Below are 24,731 nucleotides of genomic sequence, written 5' to 3'. Positions count from 1 at the left end.
CAATGTCTTCCCTTATTGAACTGATCGTGTAAATTTAGGAGTGCAGACTTGATATCACAAGACTAAAACTCCAAATTAAAAAATGGTAAATAAAAAAAGGATCTTTAAGAGAAGCTGTTATGTGTTGTATTGTTTAACTTTGAACAATTCATATTAGCTGCATTAGAGGATCTCTGATTGGTGGAGGAATGCCCCCAGATCTCATCGCTTGAGCCGCATTACCGTACTCTTTTTCTCTTGTTTTTGCACTGACTGTCTCTCAGTCTTCATTTGAGCATTTCAGGTCCTAGCAAAGTGAGAATAAATATTTATGAAACTCATTGTGAAAAATAGGAATTTTCTCCCTCAAAAGAAATCTCAAAAATACAAATCTACCAATCTTGCGGAATTGAAGGATATAACTAATGCAAAAAGCAAAGTTACTTTCCATTTTTTAAAAATAGATCAGGAAATCAACATCCATCCATTCATTTTCAACAGTCGGTGGGGCCTATCCCAGGTGACTTCGGGCAGAAGGTAGCCTACAACCTGAATTGGTCACCAATCAGTCGCAGGACACATGTGGAGACAAACAACAATTCACACCCACAACCACACAATCATTGAGTGGGGAATCGATCCTTTGCTGCCCGCACACAAGTCCGGCGAGCATACCAATACACCACCAGCGACCTGAAATCACCATATCGGACCAATTACAAATCAAACACATAGCTTTGACTTTTGTTTGCTTTGGTTAAAGCGAATATAATTACGGATTGTGGGGCTGTGTCCAAATTCACAGGCTGGATCCTCCAAAGCCCACAGTTTCGGCTGCATAACGTTACTTTTTGCAACTCGACCGCACGCGGTTTCCAAATTCAAGAAAGACAATTCGCAGGTTGCGTCCCTTGTCACCTTCAGAAGCTCCTCCTTATGTTGTCTCTGTGGAACACATAAACCAGGGCGAGTTTGGACACCACGCATGGTTCATTTTTATCACACCTAGGGACAATTTAGAGTGTTCCATGCATATTTTTGGAATGTGGAAGGAAACTGCAGTACCCAGAGAAAACCCACGCAGGTAGGGGAAGAACATGCAAACTCCACACAGGAAGGCTGGAGCCTGAACCCTGCACCTTTCCACTGTGAGGCGGACCTGCTAACCAGTCGACCACTGTGCTGCCTAGGTGAATTACAGTTACTTCCAATAAAATATGACTCAAGATATACAACCTCAAAACAAAAAGACCATAAACATGTGCAATGATGCCTGAAAGCCTTCCAGAAAACATTTATCTTTAGGCACTATATTTTATTTTCTATTACTTAATTTGTTGAATGTGAATCTTTTTGTACTGTATTTGACTTTGGGAAAAGCCACAATATTTGTACGCATCTTGTTCAATTGCTCAGTTAGGACAAAACAAAGGAAACCCAAAAACATCAAGCAGTCAGTCAAAATGACTTCGTGATCTCGTGTCCATAATCTCGTCTCGCGAGAATTTCTCGCGCCATTTCAAGTACAAGAAGTAACGTCGCGCGGACGACGGAGGAGCGGTCAAAGTCAACTTCGGCGACGTTTGACCCTTTTTGTTGCAGTCGGAGCCGACGAGGAGCTGAGTAACGAGGTAAAAACCCGTCTCGTCCGCTCAACTGTTTTGCCCGGGCCCAGGAATATGCGTTAAAGGCGGGCGTGTTGTAAGTCAGCTTCGGGAGCTAACAGCTCGCCGGGCGCGCCATGGAGGCCTCGCGAATGGTGAAGCGCTCACAAGGCCAAGAAGGAGAATATAAGACACACGTGAAAAGACGCCGAGTGGTCGCTATTCGTCGATGGAAGGAATACCACCATCGCCAGTTTAACTGCCCGTTCGCTAATTTATCTCCCCATTATCAAGTCAGCTAAAATCCACACGCGATGCGAGCCTGACAACCACTCGTTTGCCCTCGTTTATAGCTACACACCGGATTTCGGTCAACACGTTTCAGCGCCATTTTAAGGTGAAAAGCCACCGAAAATCCTCTTAAAATGGCGCTTAAACGGCACCGAGCTACATCGATTCGATACCTGAAGACGTACAGACGACGGCACTTATCCGTGTATCAACTGAATTTTCCTCAAGAGATGAATCGAAATGTCATTACATTGAACCCCCGCTCCTCGCGTGTTCGCCCTTTCGCGGAGATTTTCACCTGTTAATTGCTGAACGCTTCACCGTTTTCCTCTTTATATATGTAAAATTCTGGGTCTGCCCTGATATATATATATATATTTTACCATGAGTGATTTCAGTAGGTTGGTCGTGAATAGGTTATTTTTTTGCGTCGTGTGTACGCTGCCGTGTCACAATTCTACTGGCTTCCTTATTAACTGGTTCCGTAACTGGCTGTTAGGGCAATGTCAGTTCAGTAACTTTGGGTTCCCTAATCATAAACTTACCTTATTTAACTTTGTTTTATTTTATTTATGGTTTTAAAAATAAAATAGACCGATAGACAGCAGAAAATCAGCTGTTCATCTCATGTTTGTTTTCAAAATAAAATGCCAAATAATGATTTGACATCGTGTGTGTGTGTGTGTGTGTGTGTGTGTGTGTGTGTGTGTGTGTGTGTGTGTGTAGCATGGCGGACGACCTGGACATTGAGGCGATGCTGGAGGCTCCTTACCGGAAGGTGAGCATCTTTTTCTGTCATCTGTTGAACTTCACAAATATCTGCCAGTCATCACCGTCCAAATGGACATCTAGCTACCGGTTGCTACATAAGGAACACGAGGGTTGCTGTTAGGGTTGTTGAACCGCAGTCTTTGCCTTGAAATGTCAGGTTTTAAGTGTTTGTCATAAAACTTAAATTTCAGTGGGGCCTTAACATTGCAGATTTTTTTTTCAGATTCCGTTTGGCATTCTAAAAGTGAAGAAGAGAAGAAAAAACAATTTGTCTCACAATGGAGAAATTTGCAATTTACAGCAGCAAAAATTATAGAAAAGAGAAAGTAGAAAAAAACAAAAGTATAAATTATAAGCACATATGCATATGCAAAAGTGGCTGCGCTATTTAAAATGGGTGACTCCAGGTTTTCACGTGCGTCTATTTAACAGTGATCACTGATTATTGTTCGATTGATTCGACTGCTGTATAATGAGTAAGTTAATTTATTTTATGGTCCCTAAATCCATACAGCAACAACGATTAACTGTAGAACTTTTGACTGGTTTTGGATATTTTGGTTTGGCTCTTAGTATATGTTTGAGGTCAAAACATGCACAAAAAAAGAAGCATCAACTGATGAATTTATCTTTTCGGGCCATAAATGTTTGCAAAATAAAAGCAGGGGTGCATATAACAATTTTGGCGTGTTCTCAAATGAGTACCTGAGGTGGTGGTTTGCTATTCCCCCCCCACACAACCCAATGACCAGACATATTAGATTTACACCGTGATGAATGTTAATGTCAATTTAATGTTAGATTTTTTTCTTCAGATTTAAAGTTTAATTTCCATTTCCTAATTATAACATCATATACCATAGCTACACGACTGCAACCAATTAACACAAATACAATTCCCTGCTTTACAAAAAGACAAAGTAATAGTTGAACACAATTGAATTAGCATGATGGTGTGGCCCTTGACAGTCATTTCAGTTTATCACATGGCCACTTGGGAAAATTAATGGAAAACTCCTGACTTGCAGTATGAGACTTCACTTTATTTTCAAAGAATTACCCAATTTGTCAGATAATAATTGTTGGGAGGAGCTATACAACTTGACTTCAACTGTGTGTGTGAGGTTGAGCATGCCCAATGTGATGTCATGTTGGCTGCATACACTCATGAGGAAATGGGATCTCTCTTTGTGGACTTGAATTCTCTCGTGTGATTGCCAGTGTGTTGTGTCACAGATCCACTCTGCCCGACTCCACGGTGAGGAGGATTATTGTGGGACATGAGTAGACAGACTGAGCCAGACAGGAAAGCAGCTGTTAGCTTAGCATGATCAGGCCGGCTGACCGACAAACACAGTCAGGCATGTAGTTTATGTGGCATCGGCAGCATTGACAGAAACAAAGCGCGATGCATCCTTTTGCATAATGCCGCTCTGTGTGAATGGCTCCAATGCCAAATGCAGGAGACCAAGTACACCCAGTGATGGGTTGATTTCCACCACATGGTCACTATTTGTTTATATGCCATGTTGGGAGGTGGAGCTGTGGAGTAATAACGAAGTTTATTTTAAATATCAATAATGTGCAATATTGACCTGACTGCAGACAGAGTTAAAAACAAACAAAAAAAGCAATTGTATAGAAAATCGTAGAATGTGATGACATTTACAAGAGATGATAGTTGCATACTGACATAATACATGACATTACATTATACTACTTGGTGAGTAAAAGTTTAGTCACAGGCTAAACAGGTGCAGCGATCATGCAGTGTCTCCTAATTTGAACTGATGATTTTGGAATGAATGAGGTGAATTTTGTTGTTCATTGCAGAGTCTTGCAGTCATTTGTTACAGAAATAGAAAAGCTGATGAGGCAAGAGTAGTGTGTACTTCGGGAGCAGAGAGTTTCACAAAACTGCTGGAATGGCGAGTGCATGTGGTGGTAGGGTGGACCCTTTTCATGATAGTGTCACTGTATGGATGTAACATTGCTAAGCCAACTAAGTGTTTCGAAGAACTCCACATGTGAGCAGTGGCTATCTCGCCGAGTGAGGTCAGATCGGCTTATTGGCGAATGCTACAAGCTCAGGCCGCTCTTTGACAATTTTGGCATCTATCCTCTTGCCCTGCTTCAGATTTGTCGATGAGAAACAAAATAAGCCTTTGTCACTCCCACCCATTTTGTTGGAGCCAAACGCTGCACACCAATGCACTGATATTTAAGGTTGGCCAGGCCATCGATACAATTCCTCCATTCAAACACACGGAATGACATGGCAACCTCCATAGTGTCTGCGGGTCTGTGGCTTCTGCATTTGTATCAGCCATAGGCCTTTGGCGCTATCTTGTGCCACCTCAGAAATAGTCCAAAAACAGTGAGTAACATAGAATAGGTTCCCCCACAAAAAGCCACAAATAGGGACGGTAACTCTGTTTTTGGAGTGGCTCGGAGACACCGGTGGGCTGGATCTCTCTTGGTACTTGAAAGTGTCATTTTTGTTGCAAAAGATCATTTGACATAACCAAGCAGCTATTTTGGTTGGATGTTCATAGATGCCACGCACATGCACACTGCGCATTTCGTGGCATCTTCAAGAAATGAAGGGGTTGGATAGTGTGGTGACTCCCAGGGTAATGCATCAGGCGGTGCTCCTGGCTGTTGTGTAGTCGTAAGGGAGCAACAAGTGGATGAGGGCAGCTGAGATGTGGAGGAGCCCGTGAGCGCAAAGAAGGAAGGAAGACGTTGCCCACTTGCGAGTTGACTTGACCCAAGACTCCTGTCTGCTGCAGGGCCCTTGAGAGGCGTCCCAGCGCAGCACCCACAGAGGAAGAAGAGTCCCTCCCGCCCGAGTCGGCCGCCTGCCTCAGCTCTGACCCCCTCCCCCAGCACACAAAAAGTCTGTTTGAATGTCACTCACTCACTCTCCATATTCTCTTTTGCCCCCCCGCCCCCAACCCCTCCCCTGCCAACACCCCAATGTCGCGTCTGCCTCCTCACGCTCTTCTCTGTCGACCCCGCTAGGACGACAAGACGGCCAGCCCCAATGGCGGGGACGAACAGGCCAAGAGGTACCCGCCGCCGTGACTCTCTGCACGTCTGTCTGCCTGCCATCTTGTCTTGTCCTGTCTTGTCTCACCAGTCAACCTGTAAGGGGCGGTCGCTTTATCCATTTTTGTGATTTAAAAAAAAATTTTTTTTTTTTTTGCAAGCATTAAGGCTGCGGAAATAAGTTAAGTGGGAATACGCTACTTCAAAAATAGGTTCTCTGATGAGAGGCGAGACAACCTTAGCACCCCAGTTGTGATCATTTCAATGGCATGAGAAAGAAATTACCTCGACATGTTACACATCGTGAACGAGAATAAGGTATTTCTGCCAGCGCCGATCAAAACACTCTGTTCTGATTAATATTGCATTTGTGGAATCGGAATGAAACAATCCGTTTTCATCCGGGTCCACCATATTGCAAATATCATCTACGTTTGTGGACATCATGTCTATGTTGGGATGAGCTTTTTAAAATCTTGCTCACACCACGTCAGAAAGTCATTGTTGTGCTACTTCATATGACGATCCGCATATAACTGAGGTAATATGCAACAGTGTCACGATGATGTTAATTTTGATCGAGAGCCGAGGGTGATTGACAAAAGGGGCTTGTTGATAACCTCCACGCTGTTTTCACAGTATATACACATAAAAACAAATGTCCGTTATTTCTGAGGCAGGTGATGCACGTTACGGCTGGGGAAATGTTTTTCAAAGATTTATCAGGAGAACTAAAGCAAATCATCATTAGCTTTTTCTTTACACCTGTGGGGAATGGGGGTGGGGGGCACAATCCTGTCTGTCTACCTTGCTTGTCTGTCTTCTTTCCCTGCCAATCTGTCTGTTGTCTACCTATTTGTGCATTTGGCTGGAATTTGTCTGTCCTCTGTCAGTCTGCTTGTTTGTGTTGGTCTCCTGCGTGTCCTTCAACTTTCATTTGTCTTTCTGATCCAACATTTTTCTGTCGGCCTGTCTGCGTTTCTTTCTCGTCCGCTTCCCTGTGTGTCTTTATCTCTTTTGTCTGGCGTGTGGCATGTCCTGGTCGTCTTGCCAGTAATAGCGGTCCTCGCTGCCGTGTTGTGATTGGCCGCCACTCTAGCAGGAAGAAGCGCAGCCGTAGTCGCGACAGGAAGCGCAGCAAAAGTCGAGAGAGGAAGAGGAGTCGCGAACGCAAGCGCAGCCGGGAGAAGCGGCGCAGTCGCAGCCGAGAGCGCCGACGCAGTCGTGAGAGGGGCGGGCGCTACAGAGACTACCACAAGGCGTGAGTTCCTTGTACTCCTCAGAGGTTTGCCAAGTCACCAACAGGAACTTTTTGTGACCTGTGTGTGCAGGCGGAAGCGATCAAGGAGCAGGAGTCCCATAAGGAGGGAGAAAAGTCCAATCAGAAGAGAGAAGAGTCCCATCAGGAGGGAGAAAAGTCCCAACAAGTAAGTCCTGAAGACATGTTTAAGGTTTCAGATGTTGCCCCCCCGCCCCCTCCCTTTTTATCTATTTATTTTTACCTTTTGTCCTACGAAGGCCTCTGGTGGACAACTTGACTCCAGAGGAGCGAGATGCTAGGACCGTCTTCTGCATGCAGCTTGCTGCCCGTATTCGACCTCGAGACCTTGAGGACTTCTTCTCTGCTGTGGGCAAGGTAACGTCACCATAGAGCTCCGTACGGGGGGGGGGGCACAGCGGTTGTTTCTTTTTATTGGCTGCAGCCGGTGACCTCTCCCGCTTGTTTGTGCGCAGGTTCGAGATGTGAGGATGATCTCAGACAGGAACTCGCGTCGGTCAAAGGGCATCGCTTACATCGAGTTTGTGGAGGCCAGCTCTGTTCCTCTCGCTATCGGGCTGACAGGGCAGAGGCTGCTGGGAGTTCCCATCATTGTGCAGGCCTCGCAGGTAACATGCAAGCAACAAGCAATGAACGGTTATGTGTCTTGGGGAGCTGATCATATGATGGAGCAGAATCTATTGGAGTAACTTTTAGTAAGTTTACTGAGCGTCAATAAAAGTATTTTTCCAATGTTACGTGCCTCCAGGAAGGAAGGAAACAAAAAAAACATGACTTGAATAGAAAACATTTATTTGTTAATGAATCTGCAGACCTTGATTATTAGTAATGGTGTAGCTGCTTTCAAAATATGCAGTTTATAAAATCACAACTTAATACTGGACACGCTGGAACTATTTTTATTTTTCATTCATCTTTATTCATATAGGTGCTTTCACATCAGCTGCAGCTGTAACAAAGCGCAAAAGTTAATATAAAATAACAAAATAATACAACACAACACAACATTAAAAAAACTTGCATTTAAATAGCCTTTGGAAATTCTGCATGGCAGTATGAAGTCAAGTGGGAAGCTGGTGCAAAAAATCAAGGAGGTGAATATGTGACAAGCGAGCTACGACTAGTTAGCGTGTGTTAACCGTGTTTGGATTTGCGTTTCCAGGCTGAGAAGAACCGAGCAGCCGCCGCTGCGGCCGCCGCCAACAACCTTCAGAAAGGCTCATCAGGACCCATGAGGCTCTACATCGGCTCGCTGCACTTCAACATCACAGAGGAGATGCTGAGAGGAATCTTTGAGCCCTTTGGAAGGGTGAGACACTTTCGAGTCGACTAAGAAACGGCTACTTCAAGTGGCTATAAACTTCATATTTTGTCATCAGATCGAAGGCATCCAGCTTATGATGGACAGCGAGACGGGTCGCTCCAAAGGATATGGCTTTATTACAGTGAGTTGATCCGTGAAGAATAAAATGCTTCATTTTCATAAAAATGGAACAATAACAATAAAGACGCTTGTAGAAATGAATTTCTAATTCATCACTTTTTCATGAAGCCATAGTCTTCTACATGTGAACTTCTCCCATCCTGTTCTCTTATCTTTGATCTGACCGTATCAGTTTGCAGACGCAGAGTGCGCCAAGAAAGCTCTGGAGCAGCTCAATGGTTTTGAGCTGGCAGGCCGGCCCATGAAGGTGGGCCATGTGACTGAGCGGAGCGACGGGTCCGCAGCCGCCTCTCTGCTGGACAGCGACGAGCTGGAGCGCACCGGCATCGACCTGGGCACCACCGGGCGGCTGCAACTCATGGCTCGGCTTGCCGAAGGTGAGGCCGGTTGGCAAGTCGTCTTTTAACGGGTGTCCATAGCTTCTTCTGTGGATGGAGAGTTGTTTTCTACACAAGTCGTGGTGTGTGGTTTGCGTTCAGGTACTGGCCTGCAGATCCCTCCCGCTGCCCAGCAAGCACTGCAGATGAGTGGCGCCATCGCCATCGGTGCCATGGCTGCCGTCTCAGGTAAGGCTGGCTTGACTTACACTTAGACCCGCCCCTGATACATTAGCTGGCCTTGCTCACCCGTTGTATGCTTGATTGATTGACAGCTGCCATGAATCCATCCATGAACCTCAACATGAACCCCCCGGCACTCAACCTTCCCTCTCAGCCTTTGGCCACGCACTGCTTCCAGCTCTCCAATATGTTCAACCCCAGCAGGTGTGTACACACCTTCCGGCGGTCCAACATGTTCAACCCAATTGGTACTGTCATTGCTAATGTTTGCATGTGCGCGTTTGCCTGTCAGTGAGGATCATCCTGGCTGGGAGATGGATATCCAGCACGATGTCATTGAGGAGTGCAACAAACATGGCGGCGTCGTTCACATCTATGTGGACAAGAACTCAACGGAGGTACAGCTGACACCCGAACTCTTGATAATGCGTGTGTGCGCACAGGCTCAGTTAAATTTGTGGTTTCCAGGGCAACGTGTATGTCAAGTGTCCGTCCATCCCTGCTGCCATGGCGGCTGTCAGCGCTCTTCACGGACGATACTTTGCGGGTGAGATTTTTTGGACATGATGTATTTATCAAGACAAAATTGCTGTCTGGGTCATGCTTTCGTCAACCAAGCGCATAGCAACTTGGTTATGGGGCCGGTACCTATTTGTTCAATTTCCTTTCGTTTTAACAAGTCTCCAAACCAATGTGATGGCTGAACCAGCCTGGTCTGTAGACTAATACAATGGACAAAAGTTGAAGCTACAACCCAAAAAGTGTGCGAACTCAATTTCTCTCATCTGTTAAAAGATGAGAGAAACGTATGTCACTAATCTTATGATCATAAATGTTCAGTCCTTATGTGTGGATAAGTAACCAAGCAACCGCGGAAGCTGACAGCCCTATATGAATGGTTGTGACATAAGGTTCTCATGAGTTATTCAAATGTTTACAGTGCGGATAATGATTGAAATATGAATATTTCATGTGACCATAATAAGCAGATCCTCCAATATCAATTTCACTTCCGGTATTGCTGTGTCTGTGTTGATGAGCTCTTACGTGTGGTTGCAGGCAAGATGATAAAGGCGGCATACGTGCCACTTCCCGCCTACCACAACCTGTTCCCGGACGCCGCCACTGCCACGCAGCTGGTGGTCCCGCCTCCGCGCCGATGATTCCGCTAGCGCTGGACATGTTTTGATAACTCGTTTTTGGATCGTTCAGTAAGCTACTTCCTGTTGACTTTCTGTCGTGTTGAAAATGTCGAGGGGGTGGCCTCCATCGAGCGCGGACCCGTGCTGTCCAATGAGTGAGCTCTGTGAGCTGCGAGGAGGCCCTATCATTGACGTCAAACATTTGTCTTGGTTTTCTAATAAAATCCTTGATTAAACTTTATTTTCAAGTCATAAACAAGTCTTTTTTTTTGGGGGGGGGGACATTACATGCTTTCAAGCTGTTTAAATGTGGGCTACACAGTAGTAAATACACACATGCACCTGTGTGTACACGGACCGTTGTTTCTGTTGGGAGTTGATAGGTCAGAGGTGGGGTTCGTTCAGGTGTATGACGGTGATGGTGATGTCATCGCGGTACCTCCTGGCCACCTCAGGGGGCAGACTGAGCATCTTGGAAAGGCGAGATGTGGCCACACCCCCGTAGCCGTCATCCCCCAAGGCGTGACGCAGAAGGTGGGTTGCAGCGTTGTGGTCCTCCGGGACCGACCGCACCCTTCCCCTCCTCTCCAGGAGGAGGCGCCGTAGGTCAGCCAGGGTCGTGCCCGCGCTGGCGATGATGGGCTTCTGCTCCCGGAGGTCTGGAGCAATGAAAAGGAGCTTAAGGTTATGCCCCTTCCTACTTTCCAACATGGTGACCTGCAGCATACACACTCAGCCACATAAACACACACACTGCTTCCTGTTCTTCAAACATGTTAAACTACAGCAGACACACAAGCTCTCACACTGTTGTACATCCTCAAAAAGTCAAAACTCCTTCCTACACTCCAACATGTTCAACATCAAAGGTAAACAACACGCTCGCGCGCACCGTCCCGTTGTCCGCAACAGTGTGTTACCTTTGAGGTGTTCCGCCAGCCTTTGTACGGCGGTGTGTCGGTGCATCAGCTCCCAAAGTCCATCACTTGCCAGAACCACAAACTTGTCAGACGGCAAGATACGGCGTCGTGTGACCTCCGGCTCGGCGCTCAGGTAAGGCGGGGTCAAGTAGTGGGGTGGCGGTGGTAGGGCGCGGGCCCCCTCGCGGAGGTCGGGCCGCGTCTCGTACAGTCGAGCTAGGGTCTCTGGACGCCACTTGAAGCGGACGTCCCCAAAGGCCCGGAACGGCAACAGCAAGCCCAGCAGGCGGTGATGCCGCACTGCCGTCCGGCGCTCGGATGGCGGGTGAGCTCCCAGGACCCTTTGCAGCTCATCTGGGTTGTCGGCGGTGTGATCGTTGGTCAGACCGACAGCCGTCCAGCGTCCATCTGCTTCCTGCACGCCCAGGACGGCCCGGCTGTCCCCGAGATTGGCAACATGCAGGATGCCGTCCTGCACGTGCGCCACACACGCTGTGCAGCCGGATAGCGCCACCCGCAGCGGGGAGGGCTCGTTCGATTTCTCGGCTGGAGACCGGCCTCTGCGGAAAACCCGGCGGGGCAAAGAAATCATTTGTCCCGGTACTTTCTTCCTTCCTGCTTTTTCCCCTTCCTTTCTTCCTTCTTTTTGCCTTCTACTTCATTTTAACTCAACTGTGCAGCCAATGGATCTGATGCGTTTTGAACATAAAAGTGTTGCGAAAAATATTTGAGGGAGCGGTCAACCACAAATTGGATCCTGATGTCCTGCTGTCCATCATTTCAGTTAATCATTCCAGTATCAAATAAGTGATGTACACATCAATAAATCCATGTTTCCTTCCTTGCATCCTTTCAAACAGCTACACTTCCTTCAATACAACCCTCTTTCCTTCAATGCCTTCACCCACACTTTCCTTCCATTCATCCTGATTTATTTCCTTTTATCCTCCTTTCCAGCTCCTCAATCATGCTTCCTTACCCCCTCTGACGTTTCCTGCTTTGGTTCCTTTCTTCCCGTCTTTTCAAACATCCATGTTTCCTTCTTTCAGTCATTTTTCCTTCAGTCCTGTTTTTCTCTTTCCTTCCTTCTATCCATAAACATACCCATGTTTTCCTGCTTCAATAAAAAGTTTCCTTCCGTCCGACCCATCTTTTCACTTTTTTTACATTTCCTGCAACCTTCCTCCAATCCCTGTACACATCCATGTATCCTCTTCACCTCCTTTTCATCTTTCTTTCCTTACTCCCTCCCTCCACACCGCCCTCACTCTGTTCCCTCCTTCTCGGGCATCCCGTGTCGATCCCCGAGAGAGCGCCCGTTGGGAAGACGGACCTTTGAGAGCATGCCGACGCGTGCACCTGAGCTTCCACGGACAGATCGTAGTCAAGGCGACGAAAAGCGTTCTCCAGCGCACAACTGAGCATGCTGTCGTCCTGCAACCAATCGGAGAGGAGTGGCATGATGACATCACAATACCGAGATGGGGTTCGACAAACATTTCTGCGAATATACACAGGCGCCTCAGGTACTGGCAAAATAATCAAAACTTCGATGTTTGATTTTATGTCCCATACTTTCAAATTGTTATTCCAAATCTTTCTCGATAGTCTTTGTAGTCTTTGTAAATATTTTCCTCACCAAGAATTTACTACCACCCGCCTCCCTCGTAAAGAAAGAAAAAAAAATGTGTTAATGTATAACTACCGAAGCGTGGAGCTGCCAATGTGGAGTAAAAATATTTTGACAAACAAATATTACGTGTTCGAACGTGAAATGCATCAATATTAAAATTCAACTCAAATGTGTCCTTCAATTCAAAAACCCCAGATCCTGTCACGGTGCAAAACGTCAAAACGTGTAGATCTTAATATATTATAACGTGAACTTTTATCGCTATTTCGTGATACTCAACTTTTTGTTAACCTTTGCGGTAACGAAAAGGAAAAGTTCCAGCGTCTCTGCTGCGTTCACCTGCTGGTCGTCATCGTCGTCGTCGTCCCCGTCCAGCCTCTCCTGCCAGTAGTTGCGCAGACTTTGGAAGGCGACGCGGCCGCCGTCGGGTCCCCGGTGGTCCCGGGGGTGTTTGAGCCACTCGAGCAGGGGGGGCACGGCGCGGCCCTCGTCCACTGCCCGCTCCAACTCGGCAAGCGCGGCCAGGGGCAGCGTGGCCACAGCGATGTAGTAGAACAGACGGCGGCTGACGGCGCGCGCACACGCCGGGCCCCCGTGACCGTCAAAGACGCCGAACAGGACGCCGCCGCCCTCCCACAGGCAGGTGGCGCTGCTGCGGCAGTCCTCGCCCGGCTGGTTGGACGCCAGCGTGTTGCTATGGAAGGACAGTGCGCCGTGGGAGGCGGGGCCTCGCGGCAGGACTTGGCTGTATTCGTTGGCCTGCGCCAGAAGATTCCCAGTTAGAGGACGCCTCAGGCCCTACCTTCCATTCTTCGCGACTTTTACGATATTCTTTTCTTCTTCCTAGCCTTAAATTATTTGGTCTAATCCTTTCCTTCTTTCCTTCCTGTGCGACTAATTACTTCTTGCTGTTTTCCTTTTTATTCTTCCTTTCCTTACCCTTCCTTTTTGTCTTCCTCACATCTTTCCTTCCTGAGAGGCCTCATCTAACACGTTAGTACATCATTTTTTTCCATCCTACCTACCTTGAGGATGTTGTTGATGTCAGGTGCGCTCATGTGTGCCCCGTGAACTTCCATAGCCGCTCTGTATTTGCTGCTCCTCCTTCCTCCTGCTGGGTGATGGCGTCTGCAGGCAGGCAGAGATGGAGGCCCCCGCCCGATAAACAGCAAGAGCCCGCGCAAGTTGCGCCGCCGGCCCACGTTGACGCCTCCTCCCAACATGGCTGTTGAGTGACACGTGAATTTTACGGGATGCTGTCATTTTACTTGCCAAAGTTGGATTTTGGGAAGCGAACTCTTGAAGACGTTTCAAAAGAATGACCGGTCATGAGGCAAAACGCTCATTAGCATTACACACCTGGCAACAGCAAAAACTGTCTGACCACACCAGGGGAGGGGACACACCCACCAACTCATAAATTGGGGATCTCGATTGACTCTAGCTGCAACAATGAATCGATTACTTGTTCCTTCCCCCAAAGATATTGAGGAATATTTTCTGACGGATGTCACAGATAAAACCATTGACGATAATTCATGTTTTTGTGTTTTCTGCACAACAGGAAACAATCTTCTGTTTTTCAACAAAGTGATGGATTTAAAAAAAAATCATCCCCTTCGATTAATTGAATAGATCAACAGATTAATGTTCTGTTAAAATAATCGTGCACTGCAGCCATAATGTCAACTAACTGACCAACCGATTGACCCATGATTCAACTGACAAATTAGCCTAATGGATGAAATAACACGCTCTCCCCGAAAGATTGTCTGAACTTGAGGAAAAAGTAAACTAACCTGTTTTTCCTGTCTTGTACCTCTTTGATATTGAGTGCAGTCCAAATAGTTGATGACTAGTTGAGCCAATGTGCCGAGTTGCACTCTCGCCACCTCACCTTGGGACTTTCTCCTTTGGGAGTCAGAGCTTGTCCAATTGGTCGTCGTCTTGACGCCTGTCTCGAGACCTTTGGCAGCTTTCGCATCATGTTGCATGACGTAACTAATCGGTCAACCATCAACTTGCTCACAAAACACACACACACAGAACAAAGGAACAGTTGACACAGTCACCTTTGGACCCCCCAGGCCCAACAATAGACCACCCTCAAGTAATTCAAGAAAATAAAAAACAGCAACTTGAAGTCACTTCCAAAAACAGACAAGCTTCAAGTTCGTTTGTTTGTTTGTTTGTTTAGCACAATTTAACAACAGTGCAAGGAGGGAATGAAAGCCAAAATGCTTGTACAAGATTCCACTCCCATTCAGAAACTCCTACAAATGGAAAATTCTGGATGAACAGTATAAGTGAAAATTCAAAATAAAATGTAGCTAAAACATTTAATTACAACGACGTTGAAGGGGAAAAATAAGATAAATATGAAAAGCTAGTATAAGATGAATTGTTGTTTCAGTGACTTTTAAACCAGGGATCATCAATCTTTTTGGAGCTGAGATCTTCTTTACTGCTTTGATTTGTTTACACATTTATGAAATAAAAAATGTTATTATTACAATATTATTATGTTGTAACAAGGACTGGGGGGGGTCTAAGTCGACAAAATGACTTTAGCAATTATTAGTTTTGGAGGGACTACGCCAGACTGGAAGGACAAAAGAGAAAATTTAGGTAAGGCGATCATCTATAGTTTCTTTGATGAGAATACTTTTGATACCATCGTAGCTTTGGGTGTAATTTTTTTTTAAGTTTTTGATTATTTCATACACTTAAAAGACAACCGAAGTAAAATTTCAAGTACCATAAATGCTCTAAAACACGGGTAGAGTTGATTAAAAGTGATTGGCGACAAGGGGTTACTATAAATTGGTTTGAGTTTTGCCCTAATGACGTGTCAGGCAAGTAAGTTAGCATGTGATGTCTTAAATTGTTTATAAATTCACTTAATAAAGCACGCCATTTCCTACACCAAGTGAATGCATCAGCGCTGATGCGTTAAAGTGTGCTCGGTTCGCTTCGCTGCGAGTCGTGTGCAAATTCAGTTAGAACGAAGAGTCGGGACAGCCACAGGATCAACCAAAACAAAACCGCCGCTTCATCACATTTGGTGCTAAGACGCCATTTGGACACTTAGCTGCGAGGTGAGTTAGTCCAATTGACGCCCCGCGCTTCAACCTTCTATTCCCTCCCTCAGCAGGACCACCACAGGAGGCGCCATGGCGCTCACTCTCCCGCCTGCCCAGGATGCTAACAGGCTAGGGGGCTAAGCGGGGGCCCACTTTCACGGGGAGAGTCGCAGCTTGAGGCGTAGCGGAATGAAGCGTCTTGGGGCCGCTGGTGCTGCGTCCGGATGCCCCAACTCCCGCTTCCAAATGCTGGCCATCATGCTCTTCTGTCTGTCCGTCCAGGAATGTCAAAATCATTGGAGTTGCCAGACCACATTCATCCCGATTTCAACCATCATCGCCGTGACTTCAAAATTATCCTTGATCACGCATACGTCTTTTGACGGTGATCTTAATCCGTCCGTACACATTGAGCTTCAATTTCAGAAAATTCCCAAATGTATACATTTTTGGAGGTTGCAAATATTTCCAAGTAGGTTTGGAAAATATTCTGTTTTAATGATGATTGACTTTGTTCATCTTCGTCATGTCTTCCTTTTATAATACGGTACAGATTTTTATTAAAATAAAATTATTTTTGCAGTAAAGAGTACCAAATGAAATTGTCAGCAATGTATGAGTTATTCTTGGGAACCACAACGGTTGAAAAATGCGCACGTGATGATCCAAAACATACGAGCAATGTGACATTTCCTCACGCGATCGTGCTGCGTAGCTTCTCTCGCCCCCTACGTTGGAATTGTGCACCACAACAGCAGAGGCGTCGCTTTGAAATGACGCCAGTGGTCAGAAAAGTTCTTGGCGACCAGCTTCATGCACACTTGTGAAAGGAGAAATTTGCTCAAATTATCTTTGATCGCCATAGTGAAATGTGTGATTATTGTGTGAACACACTGATCATGTTCATGAGTTCTCAGAACAATTAGGTGACAAATATCATATGCAACATTTATTCCCTTCAAGTGTCTACATTTTCAAACAATCACATTGTGATTTTCCAGAAATGTTGGTGAAAATATAAACACTGGCAGAGATTTATAGAAAGAAAAATACATTTGGCCAAATGACAGCTCGTATCTTGGAAAGTTGGTAGGTCAGGTCATTTGCGTTTCAAGGCACCACTAATCGACAACAGCCAATGCAGTCACTGCATTTGGGAGCATTCACTCCTTAATCACAGTGAAGGGCTTTTCAGTGGACGTTTGAGGAACTCTTGGTCCATGATAAAATAATCCCTTTTGACAACATGTCGTTGAAGCGCGTGTGTAACGACGTCAGAGCGATGCGCCTTCTGATGTTTTTTTATGACTAGAAACTATGCTTTATTCCATGTCGATGATGAGCACATCAGGTCTTGTTGGCGCGGCGGGACGAAGGCGGCGGGACGAGGAGGACGAGGTCAGCGAGGACATGAGTGGCGTGGAGTGCTTCGGCTGCGGCCGAGCCGGACACTGGATCAAGAACTGTCCCGACGTGGCCAGGGGACACCGGGGCAGGGGACGACCCAGGCCCAAAGGTGGCGTGCGTCTGCGTCTTGTTTCGGTGGCCTTCATGTCGCCTTCACGTCCGATGTCATGAAAAAACAATCGAGCTCACCTTAGGCTCACGTTAGCCCCTTTTGTCGTCTTGTCCTCACGTCACGTTTTCATCTCCTTGTCATCGTGAGGACGACATGTCACATCCTCCCCTTGTTTGCGTTTCAGACATGTTCTGCTATCGCTGCGGGGAACGAGGACATGTGGCCCGAGACTGCGAGAGAACGGAAGACGGTAAGGACACAATCGGTTGATTTCAATGGGGAAATGTGTTTTGCTGTAAAGTGCTCTTTCGAGATAGGAATGACCCAACTGACGACCTTGTCAAGATTCGAATCGTCACTCGTCCCGTTTTTGCAGCGTGAGGGGATTTGTGGTGCGTGCGATTGGCCACTTCAAACTGTGGACGCAGATAGTTCCTAAAATGTCCTGCAAAAATCCCACTGGAATTTGGGGAGGACTTTGTTTTATATTTATTCGTCATTTTGGCGGTTGGCAATCAACATCACGCTCTATTTCTACCACCGACAGAGCTCCAGATGTTGCGTGACTGGTCCCCGGCTGCATTTGTTCAGGCAGTCGTACTGGCAGTATAGCAGCAGTGGCAGTCAAAAGATTTGCAATGGAGCCTGTGATAAAATTCATGTTTATCAGTCAACACTCCATCTAAGTGAATTCACATCTTCCTTTGAGAAAAAAGGACATTAGATACATGCGCCAGGTGGAAAGGTTAGATATTTGCGCCACAAGTGCTTATCGACACACTGATGTGGTTGGTGTGTTTGCAGCGTGTTACAACTGCGGGCGTGCGGGTCACATCTCCCGGGAGTGCCAGGAGCCCAAGAAGGAGCGCGAGCCGCTGTGCTACAACTGCGGCAAGGCGGGTCACATGGCGCGAGAATGCAATCACGCGCACGAGCAGAAATGCTACTCGTGCGGCGGCTTTGGACACATCCAAAAGTGCTGCCACAAGGTTAAATGCTACAGGTGGGCACCGCCGCCACAACGCATCGCCTTCAATGCACATTTGCTTTACAAGTCAAGACACGATTAGGCACCCGAACAAGTATTGTATACATTTCCGTACATACATATGCATGTATAGATGTGTGCGTAGACGAATGCCTGACGCATGTCTGTGTGGTTGTGGGCGTGCGTGTCAGGTGTGGCGAGATCGGCCACGTGGCCATGCACTGCAAGCAAGCCTCCCAGCTCAGCTGCCACAACTGCGGCAAGATGGGCCACTTGGCCAAGGAGTGCACCGTCGACCAGGAAGCCTAGCGCTTGCCCGCTCACCCGCTCGCACGATCGCCCGCCATCTTGGGAGCACCACTTTGGGAGCACCTTTGGCCGATCCATATCATCAGCGCCAGCAGGCGTACAAGCGAACGGGGACTCAAAAACGACAAACTGTTTGGGATTTAGAACAAGGAGATGCGTTTCCATCATCGGATGTCAGGCCTCGCTTATCAAATGAAGTGCGGTCGCACCTGGAAATGCAAGCGTCTCGACTCATGACTTTCCCACACACGAGCCGTCCCTAGGCTGATTTTAGTGTTTTTTTTCCTTTGGGACTTTAGATACAATGAAAAATCTCGATACGCTTCAGGCCCTCATCACTTGACGCCAGCAGCAAGCAATCTGTTCACATTGGTTGCCTTATGCTGGGATAACAAGACAAATTGGTGACACGAATGCGCCGTGAACTTGCTTTGCTAACCTTCAAGAAATTGCCCAGGAGAAAAACGACAAGGAAGGACAAAACATTGGGTACCCTCATGCTTTTATGCCCACTGGTTGCGTATACAGTATGCAGTTTGGGTGGCAGAGAAGCGTATTGCAAAACAACACTTTCTCAATAATTAATTTAAGAAAAAAAATCTGTTTTTTATCATATTTATTTTTAATGTTTTCCAAATTTAGGGATTTTACTTGGTTTTATTTTTTGGAGATTGTACACATTTCATTCCTTTATTAAAAACTCGTTAAACAACCTTACAGAAACTTTTAAGAACCTTTCACTTGGAGGAGAAAAACTTTTTTTTTAACAGGGTCTGAGGGGGATTAATTATTTGTTAGTTTCTATTTTTCAGAGGTTTTTTTTTGGGGGGGGGATTTTGTTTTTCCAAAAAAATGTGTTTTCACAATGATTTTTTGTTTTTCTGAATTTTTCTTTCTGGGATTGGAGCGCATTCAAAACAATATAGACATCTATTCATTCCTTAATATCACAGCTTGCAAACAAATGACCTTGCAGATACGTAGAGCATTCACGAGGAAAAAAAAAACATTTGTTTTATTTTCCCATTAAGATTTATTTTTTTCTGTTTTTCTGATATATTTTTTTCTGGAATTCAATTTTTCAAAAGAAAAAATCTGAAAGGCCGGGAAAAATTTGTACAACAGTAACAGCTGAAAACAAAACGTAATTTTTAAAAGAAACAAACAAAAAATTTCTAACTCAGAATATAACTGAAGTGGGAGGGGGGGGCGGTTGGGATAGGTTAATGGCATTTGCATTCATTCCAATCGGATATGGAATAACGTGAATTGTATTCCGATTCATGAAAGCAAGCAGCCAATCAGATCACACCTTCACGGTTCTGAGGACCCAATCACAGCAGCAGTCCTGAAAAAGATTAATTTTTTCCCCGCCTAAGGTGCTTTGGATTCATGAAAGCAAGCAGCCAATCAGATCACACCTCCACGGTGCTGAGGACCCAATCACAGCAGCAGTCCTGAAAAAAAATCCTTTTTCCCCACCTAAGGTGCTTTTCCCTGCTGTCAAAAGGTCAATGAAAACATTGTAATTTTCGGCTGAAGTTGAGCAAAAGTTATTTTTGTACAATTTGACACATGGCTGCAAAATATCATTTGTTGAAGCTGGCAATAAAGTGAAGGAGGAATGTCTGACTCCTTTTACGGCGACTTCAATTACCGGTTCTGTTTGTAAAAAACTAATATTCCGTATCTTCGGGCGGGAGGCGGAGTAGTGGTTGCCAGCCAATCGCCGGGCACACAGACAAACGACCATTCGCGGTCACAGTCCAGCCAAACCGTGGGACAATTTTAAGAGTACAGTATTCCATGAACCTATCACACACGTTTTTGGAATGCGGGTGGAAACCAGAGTATTCAGAGAAAAGCCACACAGGCACGGGTTCCACACAATAATGGAATTAAAATTGATATTTTTGAAATTTTCCATACAAGTCGTAATTGTGATGAGGAGGTATTGAGAAAGTCCCCGGGGAATCTCTTTACGGAGGTGCATTGTTTTGGAGGAAACAAAGGGCAAACTCAATTTTACGGTAAATTGAAAAGTTCTCCAAAACGTTTCTGCTGTGGAAAAGCGTTTGTAGTTTATTTAGCTCCCGTAGGGGGCAGTAGTTTGAACGCCCGGCGCTCGGCGTCTCATGAATCCGGAAGTATAGGAAGCTGTGGACTCGACGACACTTCCTGTTTTTGTTGGCGTGATTTGGACGTTTTGGTGAGGTTTATTCCAGAAGGCAATTACCAATTTAGCTCATCGATAGCGTCTGAAAGTCTACAGCGGCGATGGTAAGGACTGCTTCAAATCTCAATTCAGTTTATAAACATTTAAATGTCACAAATATTAAGTAGGAGTCTGAAGCTAACCCCCTAGCATCGCGCTACTTGCAGTCGTGTGACTCTACGAAAGATGATTTTGAGTTTGCATTATCGTCGATGCTGCTGTTTAGATTCATTCTAATTAGGAGCCGAAGCTTCCACTGAGTTGAAGTAATGAGACGAATGTGTTCGTTTAGCTTACGTCGTTACAGCTTGATCATCTGGTCAATGTTAAATTCTCAAATTTGTGGACGAGATTCTCGTGCGCACCAACACTTAGCATACAGACGCAAGTTGAAAACACTTTTGTTGTGTGCAAGTCACACTTGCAGTGTTGACACTTTTCTCTTGATGATGAACTACGGAGCCACATATATTACACGGGACAAAAGAAAGAAATCTAAATATGATCATATAAATAGCACATAAAACGCGAATGTCTTTCCCTTGAACATCTTGGACGCGTGAGTAATTTAATCGAGGGCGTCTACTTGAGCGTTGTGCGAGGAGGGGCGCTCCATCTGCTTACACAACCGTCCCACGATTATGTCGATGTCAATCATTCGTGTTATTGGCCATAAATGCGCATTTTTTTTTTTAGCGAATACAAATATTGTTGTCATTTGTGATTGAGGAGAGGAGGGGGGTAGTCTAATGTTGCTTGATGACACATTTGGCACCCTTTTGTTTTTACACAGGCTCGAAATGCTGAGAAGGCCATGTGAGTACGCACAAACACAAACACTCATGCTGGTACAGTGACAATTGGTCAGGATCCACACGTAGTTCCCTGTGCAGCCCAGGTCATCTAGGATGCTCTTTCGGTAGTCCAACTCAAGGCGTTCAGAGGACTTGAGGACAGGCCTGTAGTCGTTCAGTCCCTAAATTGCAAGTTTCTTGGGCACTGGGATAATGGTGGAACGTTTCAAGTTCCAAAGATCTCTTGAAGATCTGAGTGAAGGCCGAGCGACCCTGGAGTCTTACTTATGCTTTGTTGCTTGAAGAGCCGACTCATGTCCTCTTAAGGCAGGAGACAGGTCGTGGTTGGGGTAGGCAGGCGTGGGGTGTCAAAGTGTCCTTTTCCAATCTGCAGTCTTTTTTTTTCAGGACGGCCTTGGCTCGTTTCCGACAAGCTCAGCTGGAGGAAGGAAAAGTCAAGGTTGCAATTTACTCACATCTTTCATGCGCTTGACATCTTTCATTATTTCCCTTCTTTTACTCTTGAGGATAACTTTGCTACATGCGTGTGCAGGAGCGTCGTCCATTCCTGGCGTCCGAGTGCAATGATCTTCCGAAAGCTGAGAAGTGGAGGAGACAGGTTCCTCCCACTTGCATATCAGCACATAACTGACCACTGGCTTGATGGCCTGCAATTAAAACGTGTGTTGCGTGTGTTTCAGATCATCAGTGAGGTTTCGAAAAAAGTTGCTCAGATCCAAAATGGTGAGTCGAAGCAGAAGCAGCATCAATCTCTCTGTCCGTCCATCTGTCTGACATGTCTCTCTTTGTGTGCGCGTGAATCTGTGTGGTTGTGCGTTTGTGCACAGCGGGTCTGGGCGAGTTCAAGATTCGAGATTTGAACGACGAGATCAACAAACTGCTGAGGGAAAAACGGCACTGGGAATATCGCATACGGGAACTGGGAGGCTCCGACTACAAGGTTGGCACCGCACCGTACATGTCATCAAAAGTCGCACCTGACAATCATTACTCATGGCGCGTGTGCGTTAGCGCTACGGCCCCAGGATGCTGGACCACGAAGGTCGGGAAGTTCCTGGCAACCGAGGCTACAAATACTTTGGTGCAGCCAGAGATCTGCCCGGAGTGCGAGAACTCTTTGAGAAAGAACGTAAGTGCGCGCACCCACGCTGACACGCTGACAAGATGTGATGGGCAGGTCACGTAATGTACCACCAAATGCTCACTTTGCCACATGTGTGTTTTGCATGTCCGTTGTGTGTTGTCTGCAATTATGTGTTTGTGTTGCGTGTTTTGGTGGCTGATGGCCAGCCGCCCCCGAGCTGCGCAAGACTCGCGGCGAGCTGATGAAGGACGTGGACGCCGAGTACTACGGCTACCGAGACGAAGACGACGGCGTCCTGGTTCCGCTGGAGATGCAGCACGAGAAACAAGGTGTCATTTTGCTCGCTAGGCGGCGCTGACATTCGGCAAGCTTTGTGTACACAGACGGCTGTGTGTGTGTGTGTGTGTGTGTGTGTGTGCGTGCGTGCGTGCGTGCGTGCGTGCGTGCGCGTGCGCGCGCGCGTGCGTGCGTGTGTGTGTGTGATAGAGAGCTGAGAGAATGAATGAATGTCAATCCGGGAGTGAGTGAGTGTGTGTTTCATCTATTTTCTTTATTTTTTTATTTTTTAATTTTTTTTAAATACACCTTTTCGTCATTGAACATTAAATTAGTGCCTGGCCAATTAATTAACCAGTCGATAAAATCACTCAGTACCATATAGGACATAGATAAAGAGAGCTAAACATCAATCTAAAAAAAAAAAAAAAAAAAAATTCTGTTATATTCTGCTCAGATACTGGTTGGATGGATAAAGTTAAAGCAAATGCTAAATGACAAAGTATTCAGTTTCATTTTTGCTTCGAGGTGGTAAAAGTGGCTCCTTTAGCACCTAGTCTGCCTAATGACAACAACTGTTCATTTTTTAGTGACAACATTTTAGTTTAGAAAATGTACAAGTAGGGAAAATGGCTGTTTGGCTCTGAGAGAGAAGTTTAGGAGTTTGCTTTCTCAAGATGAAACTATTCGCCAGAAATGCTTGGAATTTATTATCGGGAGCACGGAACAGAACATCCAGCAACAGCTGTTTGTATGTGATTGTCATTTCTCTGAGGAATTGGACTGCGTGGCTCGCAAACCTTGGCCAGTACCAAATTGGATTGGCCGCGAGATTAACCCTTAAATTTGGCATAATATGTCAAATGTATTTTGTTGTATAAAAAAAAATCAACTCACTTGTGACACACATGTGAAAGTGGAATCAGTCTCATACTCCATAATGGCTCGACCCTAGTTTGAATATACCCGCCTGTGTGTGTACATGTAGCGGTGTCTGAAGCAGTGCACAAATGGAGGACGGATCGCGAATTTCTTCCTTCAGGGGACAACAAAGTCCCACAAGAGGAAGAGGAGGAGCCCAGCATCTACTCTGTCAACAACCTGGAGGTCGTGATCTAAGAAATGAACTTGTCACATGACCTTTGCTACGACACAACACCTCCTGCACACATAGCACCATTAATGTTATGTGTGCGCATTTGTTTTGTGTGTGCTAAGTTTGTTTTGTCTTTTTTTTTTTTTTTTTTATCCGCAGCCCGAAGAGGACGAGTGCGCTCAGGATAATCTGGAGGAAGACGAAGAGGGCGTGTCCTTCTTCGCGCACGTGCCTGTTCCCTCACAGAAAGAGGTAATGTGCACAAACAAGACATCAAACACACGCACCGCTCACCCGCTTGTTGATTGCGTGCACGTGTGCATCAGGTGGAGGAGGCTCTGGTCCGCCGGAAGAAGATGGAGCTTTTGCAACGTTACGCCAGCGAAACTCTACAGCAACAAAGTCTGGAAGCCAGAACGCTGCTTGGACTGTGACACACATGCACACACACACACACACACACACACACACACACACACACACACACACACACACACACACACACACACCTGTCTGTCATCAGCAATGGTGTCGCAACAGCGATAGCCGTCATTCCCAGGACGTTTTCAAATTGTATTTTTTATTTTATTTTTTTCAATAAAAGTTGATGGCGGTCAGACCGGAAGCGATTTATGACAAACGTGATTTACTGGTGACAATGCAGATTTTCTG

The 24,731-nt window shown here is 46.0% G+C and overlaps 4 protein-coding genes and 2 long non-coding RNA genes across 12 annotated transcripts; 4 read left to right on the top strand and 2 right to left on the bottom strand.

Annotated features, from left to right (window-relative positions):
* Nucleotides 1–1,469: 1,469 nt before the first annotated feature.
* Nucleotides 1,470–10,362, top strand: rbm39a (RNA binding motif protein 39a). 4 transcript variants are annotated; one of them, XM_019881111.1, is made up of 15 exons: nt 1,470–1,610; nt 2,601–2,652; nt 5,670–5,716; nt 6,799–6,957; nt 7,028–7,123; nt 7,215–7,332; nt 7,431–7,583; nt 8,138–8,284; nt 8,355–8,420; nt 8,592–8,796; nt 8,899–8,985; nt 9,072–9,183; nt 9,272–9,377; nt 9,448–9,526; nt 10,039–10,362. In XM_019881111.1, exons 2-15 carry the CDS (start codon nt 2,602–2,604, stop codon nt 10,140–10,142), a joined length of 1,530 nt encoding a protein of 509 aa, XP_019736670.1. In that variant the 5' UTR covers nt 1,470–1,610; nt 2,601; the 3' UTR covers nt 10,143–10,362. The 4 variants fall into 4 exon arrangements, with proteins under 4 accessions (XP_019736670.1, XP_019736669.1, XP_019736672.1 ...); XM_019881110.1 differs by having other exon boundaries at nt 6,796–6,957; XM_019881113.1 differs by lacking the exons at nt 1,470–1,610; nt 2,601–2,652 and adding an exon at nt 5,438–5,544.
* Nucleotides 10,191–15,173, bottom strand: LOC109522491 (pyruvate dehydrogenase [acetyl-transferring]-phosphatase 1, mitochondrial-like). Its single transcript, XM_019881108.1, has 6 exons — nt 14,474–15,173; nt 13,700–13,899; nt 13,014–13,433; nt 12,375–12,475; nt 11,042–11,601; nt 10,191–10,780 (listed from the first exon to the last, which is right to left on the bottom strand). Exons 2-6 carry the CDS (start codon nt 13,895–13,897, stop codon nt 10,506–10,508), a joined length of 1,554 nt encoding a protein of 517 aa, XP_019736667.1. The 5' UTR covers nt 13,898–13,899; nt 14,474–15,173; the 3' UTR covers nt 10,191–10,505.
* A 439-nt stretch (nt 15,174–15,612) lies between these two features.
* On the top strand, nt 15,613–19,140 carry cnbpb (CCHC-type zinc finger, nucleic acid binding protein b). Its single transcript, XM_019881114.1, has 5 exons — nt 15,613–15,772; nt 17,109–17,273; nt 17,461–17,526; nt 18,081–18,279; nt 18,456–19,140. The coding sequence occupies exons 2-5, from the start codon at nt 17,168–17,170 to the stop codon at nt 18,571–18,573; spliced, it is 489 nt and encodes a 162-aa protein (XP_019736673.1). The 5' UTR covers nt 15,613–15,772; nt 17,109–17,167; the 3' UTR covers nt 18,574–19,140.
* Nucleotides 19,141–19,772: 632 nt separating this feature from the next.
* Nucleotides 19,773–20,070, bottom strand: LOC109522406 (uncharacterized). Its single transcript, XR_002169563.1, has 2 exons — nt 19,995–20,070; nt 19,773–19,885 (listed from the first exon to the last, which is right to left on the bottom strand). It is a non-coding gene; the product is annotated as an uncharacterized LOC109522406 (long non-coding RNA).
* On the top strand, nt 19,800–20,217 carry LOC109522405 (uncharacterized). The gene is made up of 2 exons (XR_002169562.1): nt 19,800–19,952; nt 20,061–20,217. It is a non-coding gene; the product is annotated as an uncharacterized LOC109522405 (long non-coding RNA).
* Nucleotides 20,218–20,499: 282 nt separating this feature from the next.
* isy1 (ISY1 splicing factor homolog) lies at nt 20,500–24,688 on the top strand. 4 transcript variants are annotated; one of them, XM_019880938.1, is made up of 12 exons: nt 20,500–20,853; nt 21,582–21,604; nt 21,991–22,042; nt 22,136–22,201; nt 22,284–22,326; nt 22,431–22,543; nt 22,615–22,732; nt 22,894–23,016; nt 23,952–24,070; nt 24,219–24,311; nt 24,386–24,498; nt 24,541–24,688. In XM_019880938.1, exons 1-11 carry the CDS (start codon nt 20,851–20,853, stop codon nt 24,491–24,493), a joined length of 861 nt encoding a protein of 286 aa, XP_019736497.1. In that variant the 5' UTR covers nt 20,500–20,850; the 3' UTR covers nt 24,494–24,498; nt 24,541–24,688. The 4 variants fall into 4 exon arrangements, with proteins under 4 accessions (XP_019736497.1, XP_019736498.1, XP_019736496.1 ...); XM_019880939.1 differs by having other exon boundaries at nt 20,501–20,853; nt 24,545–24,688; XM_019880937.1 differs by having other exon boundaries at nt 20,501–20,853; nt 24,535–24,688.
* Nucleotides 24,689–24,731: the final 43 nt, after the last annotated feature.

This window comes from Hippocampus comes, unplaced genomic scaffold (genome assembly GCF_001891065.2).
Source record: "Hippocampus comes isolate QL1 unplaced genomic scaffold, H_comes_QL1_v1.1 scaffold68, whole genome shotgun sequence".
Lineage (NCBI taxonomy): Eukaryota > Metazoa > Chordata > Actinopteri > Syngnathiformes > Syngnathidae > Hippocampus > Hippocampus comes.
This window is presented reverse-complemented; position numbering and strand designations above follow the sequence as displayed.

Excerpts from the sequence above, each read along its gene's own strand:
- rbm39a (XM_019881110.1), top strand. The coding sequence starts at position 2,602 with ATGGCGGACGACCTGGACATTGAGGCGATGCTGGAGGCTCCTTACCGG. Across the intron at positions 5,717-6,795 it reads GGGGACGAACAGGCCAAGAG|CAGGAAGAAGCGCAGCCGTA; the intron begins GTACCCGCCGCC and ends CCGCCACTCTAG. Across the intron at positions 9,184-9,271 it reads AATATGTTCAACCCCAGCAG|TGAGGATCATCCTGGCTGGG; the intron begins GTGTGTACACAC and ends TTTGCCTGTCAG.
- cnbpb (XM_019881114.1), top strand. The coding sequence starts at position 17,168 with ATGAGTGGCGTGGAGTGCTTCGGCTGCGGCCGAGCCGGACACTGGATC. Across the intron at positions 17,274-17,460 it reads GGGACGACCCAGGCCCAAAG|ACATGTTCTGCTATCGCTGC; the intron begins GTGGCGTGCGTC and ends TTTGCGTTTCAG. Across the intron at positions 18,280-18,455 it reads CACAAGGTTAAATGCTACAG|GTGTGGCGAGATCGGCCACG; the intron begins GTGGGCACCGCC and ends CGTGCGTGTCAG.
- isy1 (XM_019880938.1), top strand. Across the intron at positions 22,544-22,614 it reads TGGGAGGCTCCGACTACAAG|CGCTACGGCCCCAGGATGCT; the intron begins GTTGGCACCGCA and ends CGTGTGCGTTAG. Across the intron at positions 24,071-24,218 it reads ACTCTGTCAACAACCTGGAG|CCCGAAGAGGACGAGTGCGC; the intron begins GTCGTGATCTAA and ends TTTTATCCGCAG.
- LOC109522491 (XM_019881108.1), bottom strand. The coding sequence starts at position 13,897 with ATGTTGGGAGGAGGCGTCAACGTGGGCCGGCGGCGCAACTTGCGCGGG. Across the intron at positions 12,476-13,013 it reads ACGACGATGACGACCAGCAG|GACGACAGCATGCTCAGTTG; the intron begins GTGAACGCAGCA and ends GATTGGTTGCAG. Across the intron at positions 11,602-12,374 it reads GCGTCGGCATGCTCTCAAAG|AGGCCGGTCTCCAGCCGAGA; the intron begins GTCCGTCTTCCC and ends GGTTTTCCGCAG.